Here is a 5411-nt window from a genome sequence, read left to right on the forward strand (position 1 = left end):
TCACTTTGTGTTTTCACCATTTCATTTGTTTTAGCCATTCATGAAAATACAAAGGCATCATTGTTTCACTCAGAAATTATTATGTAGGAGGACTGACTCTCTTTGGGCACAGACTGCTGGCCTCACATAGTTATAGCTTGTATTTCATCTGGAGCCATAAAAAGTTGCATCAGACTCTAGAATACCACTAATCATTTTCTTTTTCTTACAATTTTCTCTGCCTGACAGAGGAAACTCCAACAAATAGGAGGAATCTGTTCTGCTTCTCTCATCGCCCAATTCACCTCTCATCATGGCAATAGTCCTCCACTTCAACCCTCTGCTGTGGACACGGCTGGCAGCCCTGGCTTTCTCCTGTGTGGCATTCTCTGTGGCTGTGCATGGTGCCAGGATCATCCCCGGCACCGGAGACTGGTGCATCTTCTGCTGGGCCTTCAGCTTTGCCGGCACTCTGCTCATGATTCTGGTGGAGCTCTTCGGTCTGCAGACGAAAGTCCCTGTTTCCTGGAAGAACTTCCCTATCACCTTTGCCTGCTACGCTGCCCTACTCTGTTTGTCCGCCTCTATCATCTTCCCACTCTACTTCCTCAAAGGTTCTATGGGCCCCAGTACAATCCGCGATTACAGCATCATAGTAGCCGTCTTCTCCTGCTTGGCTACCATTGCTTACATAAGCGAGGTGAGCATCAGCAAGGCGCGTCCAGGTGAGGTGGCCGGCTACATGGCCACAGGACCTGGACTATTGAAAGTCTGTGAGACCTTCGTGGCCTGCATCATATTTGTCTTTGTGACTGATCCCGTGTTGTACGACCATCACCATGCACTGAAGTACTGCATGGCTGTCTATTGCATCTGCTTCATCCTGTCAGCAGCCATCATCCTGCTCTGTATAGGCGAGTGTACCGGGTGCTTGCCTTTCTCATTCCCCCGGTTCCTGTCAGCCTACGCCATGCTGGCTGTGGTTCTCTACCTGTTAGCAACCATCATCTGGCCTATCTTCAACTTTGACCCCAGGCACGGTGGGAATAAAAATAGGCCATACAACTGCAACACACAATTGGGGTTGTGTTCATGGGATAAGGGCATGACAGTGGCTGTACTCACCGGTGTCAACTTCATCCTCTACCTGGCAGACCTGATCTACTCCACCCGTCTGATATTTGTCAACGCATGAGAAACAAGAAGTAAGGGTAGCAGTATGCTCCAAATAAAACTGAATTTGCCCAGTTTGTCCAAGGCTGTGGAACTGCTTTCAGTTATACTGCTGCAAGCAATTTGACTTTTGATAGAGGCAGACAGTAGGAGTTTTTAATGGCAGATCAGTTCCCATTTTAATACATTTTTTCATGTATACAGGAATGCTTATTATTTGGATTGTAATAAGCTATCAACAGATTTTCCAAAAGAAGACTCAAAAAATGCTGTGTGCATGGAAATAAGACAGAGGAACAAAAACAAAGATAGCATTGAGTTTTTGTTAGATATTTTTTGCACTATGGATACCCAAGAATAATTTTGGCATGCAGAGTGGAGCAGCCAGGGAATAGTACATGACCTGCTCTACCTCCTCGGCTACAGCCACCCTGATGTGATGCTGTCGTGTCAGTATGGACCAAAATTGAGGAATGTTTTCAACACATTGTTGATGTTATCTTTATATGTATTTAAGTAAATTATGGCAGTTCTTAAGGACAAAGGGCATTCAACCTGGGACTAGCAAGGTATGCCTAATAAAGCTTCCAGTGAGTGTATGCTTGCAGTTTAGGATTCCTCAGGATTGACTGTTAAAACTGATTTTCATTCATCAAATTCATGATTGTCCACTGAAATAGATGCAAAGCACCACGTTTTCCTAATCACTCTTCTGAAACCTGATTTTCTGTTAAACTCTGATCTCTAATTGTGCTGAATGTTCACAAAGTATATAAATGAATTAACTAAGTAAACTAACTGTCAATCAGCATCAGCTCAAAACACCACCTCTGTTCTCAGAGAGACTCCAGCTTTGTGCGGACCCCAGGATGTGAATCAGTGACAACTGTGATTCACACCAACTGTAAATGTTTGACCACTGGAGGCTACAAGGGGGGCAGAGTGGAAACTATGAATATTTAAGTTGCCTGTAAATCTATCGTCAGGAAACAAGACAGCGGTGACGCCCAATCGAGACACAATGACTTGTACATTATTTTTCTAAAGGAAATGTTGGATCATCTGGTCTGGGAATGTGGTGCTGTAGCTGCTGGCAAGATCAGAGTTAATAGGGCTTTACCATAAATCATGAACATGATGACTCAGCTTCAACCAGCCTAGACAGTTTTTAAAGTTTGGTTTACAGCATATATATGAGAAAAGTGGTCGGTAGATAAATAATATGAAGCTAAATTAACAGCTTTGTGTGATTAACCATGTTTATCATCCCGAGCAATATATCGTCATTAATGTGGACAGAACACAGAAGACTTTTTATGTTATCTTTATACCAGAAATGTCCCCTTTGGGATTTCAATTATACTGAAATTCGTGATCATCAAAATGTTGTTCTGCATTTTCTCTGTCATGTCACTTCGATGTTTTACCTGCACAGAATTTAACAAAAAAGACTCTTTACTAGGTCATCTGCTAATAGAGGAAAAGGACTCTGAGCTCATGCAAAAAAAGAGAGGTCAAGATGTTTACCAGTCTAGTCACGACTTGACTGGAGGCCAATCCTGGTCCTACTTCCTGCATGATGTAGTAACTTAAAGCCAGTATTGCTAAACGCTGATCAGTGTCTGGATTTTAAATGAAGGAGAAAAGAATAACTGTACTATTCTGCATTAAAAACACCTTTGCTGCAATGGTTTAGGGATTTTTAAAGTCTTAAAAATCTGTTTTGAATCAACAGATAAAAACAAATCAGACCCATCTTACTACTTTGATTTAACAAACGTTTCATTTCTGCACATTTTCATTTTAATAAAAGAAATATTGTGCAATCTGCAATAATTAAACATTACACATCTTAACTCTATTGTGTTTGTGTGTGTGTGATTTTTTACTCCATCTCGTATAAGTTTCATTTATAGGGACAAAAGTCCTGTGCAGATCAGCTTCCTTACCCTACGTTACTAAATTAATTCTTGGCCATCCCACTCTGACTCACAGGAAGAACAAAGAGTAAGTCAGCAGCACTACAATAGCTTGATACAATCTCAACTGAAAGAGGCCATAGAAAGAACTCTGTCTCTTACGCAGCATCATGTTTCCACTGGAAGAGCAGACGTGTTGTTCCAAACACTGCCAAGAGTTAAATGTGGAACAACAAGCACTTGAATGACAGCACAATACCTAACTGAGAACATGTGGCTAATTAACAGAGACGCACAGATGTGCTGAGAGCCTGAAATGTGCAGCAGTGCTGACATGCATACATTCTCATCTTCCTGAAACTGCTTGTACACAGCCTTCTGCTTGGCCCGAACCTGATTTCTTCCTGATTTTTAATGGCTAATAGCTGGTCAAGCTGTGTGTGTGTGTAACAAATTAAGTAATTTAAAGAAGTAAGTTTCCCAATATGCTCATTTGCTTTCAACATGTTTGTGTCCTCTGACTTTACACTGACCCTCTGCCGTGTTGAATTTAGCTTCTTGCTGCACAGTCTCATATCATCTTTTTATTTTAAAGGGGAACTTCAACACTTTACCACACATAAAAATCAGTGTGTTATAGAGCCTGTAAAGCACCAAGTCGTGTTTTTTATCAAAGGTTATGTGACGTCAGTCAAGAAACAGTCAAACACGAGACCCCCTCATAAAACCACAATTTGATCTCTTTTTACTTCCATTGGGGGATCAACAAAAAGTGAAGATGGTGATCAAAAAGCTTTAGAAATATTCTCTTCTCACTTTGTTACTTTTTTTTATGCCAAACAAAGAGACTGATGTCTTCAGTCTCTTATTTATAGGTCAGCCTAGCAAGTACCCACCCGTGTTCTTCTCAAGAGCATTTAACAGATTATAGCACAAGGTCCAAAGTAATTGGAGACATTTAGATGTATACTTACATTATAAACCTTATAAACTTATAAGGTTTATAATGTAAGTATAAACCTTATAAGTTTATAGGAGATTAGTTAACATATTGTGTGTTTCAAACACCCCTGCTGATGAAACCTCTTTATAAGGGACAGCCAATGAGAAGGAAATTCGGGTAAAGGGAGAGGAAAAGGAGCTAACATTTGTTGTTATCAGAAGGTTTATGAACTGCAAGTGAACAGTGGAGAGGGGCTCCACCAAGGCCCAGCATAAGATAAACAAAGAATATTTAAACAGTGACTCATTCAGAGCTACTCCAGTGGAATCTAAGTGTAAAAATATGAAGCTGAAAATGAGCATAATTGGTCCTCTTTAACTCTATCTATTGTAATGTATTTTACATTGAAAACAGAGCATTCCTTTAATAGTACATTTTGCAGCTTAGCTGAATAGGTAGATCTTTTTTGGATGCTTGCTCCTTTACTTTTCTGCCATAATAAAGCTTGGGTAAGATAAGGCTGTCTCAGATGCAAAATGCTTTTTCTTCAGTGGTCTAATGTGATTTGTCTTCACTGTATGTTGCAATCCAGTGCAGACGCCGATCTAAAAGGCTATCATTAGCATCAGCATTAGTAAAATAGCAAATTAGTGTGCTAAACACATGTTTTCGTATCAGTAATGGCAGTATTTAATCTGAGATTGCATAGTTGTTACTTGTGCCTGTCCACAGTAACGAAATCATAGCGATACACTACTTTTGACTAATATTTTAAAAAATGCAAAGGACTATAGAACAAAACTTTCCACTTTAATCGGTTACCTTCATGTTTTGTTTTCTGCTAACTTTTATGGTTGACAGTGTATCAGAGTCTGAATCTGACTTTTGTGATACTTTAGTAAGAGTTCAGCCTCAGTCACGATTATAGTTACTCACAAATATTAGCTAAGCTTGTAAACATTAAACCGATTAATCATCAGCTGTCTCGGTGTGAGCACACTGCCAGGAACTTGTTATAGATTAACAAGAACTAGCATGATTATAAATATAGTCAGTGGAGCATTATTGGCATTAAAACCAGAGCCTGTAGGCTGCTTTGTCACATTAACAGCAGGCAGCAGGCGGATTGCTATATTTGTTTCTCACATACTTGAGGATCCTAAAATTGGATTGCAGCTGCGTTTACTGATGAACTCGGCTAGGGGTTTCTACAAAGACAAAAGCTATGTGAACCTGCATGTGTCGGTCAGGCTGGCCAGAGCTCAGTCTCTTATGTTTGAGATTATACCTCCCCCTGGTGAATATCTGTGTGATTTCATGTGACAAGATTAATCTGTAGAACAACAAAACAAGAGTCACTGTAATGAATATTATCTGTGGTGACCAGGGAGATCGGG

General features: G+C 40.2%; 1 protein-coding gene across 1 annotated transcript; it reads left to right on the forward strand.

The window, feature by feature from the left end:
• The first annotated feature begins 121 nt into the window (after positions 1-121).
• On the forward strand, positions 122-2995 carry LOC146687314 (myeloid-associated differentiation marker homolog). Its single transcript, XM_085438862.1, has one exon. The coding sequence runs from the start codon at positions 293-295 to the stop codon at positions 1172-1174; it is 882 nt and encodes a 293-aa protein (XP_085294988.1). The 5' UTR covers positions 122-292; the 3' UTR covers positions 1175-2995.
• Positions 2996-5411: the final 2416 nt, after the last annotated feature.

Source organism: Copadichromis virginalis, linkage group LG18, assembly GCF_057382275.1.
Source record: "Copadichromis virginalis isolate Kocher_CV1m ecotype Utaka linkage group LG18, C_Virginalis_male_GT1.1, whole genome shotgun sequence".
NCBI lineage: Eukaryota > Metazoa > Chordata > Actinopteri > Cichliformes > Cichlidae > Copadichromis > Copadichromis virginalis.

What these genes read in the sequence shown, in the direction of transcription:
- LOC146687314 (XM_085438862.1), top strand. Translation starts at nt 293, where the DNA reads ATGGCAATAGTCCTCCACTTCAACCCTCTGCTGTGGACACGGCTGGCA.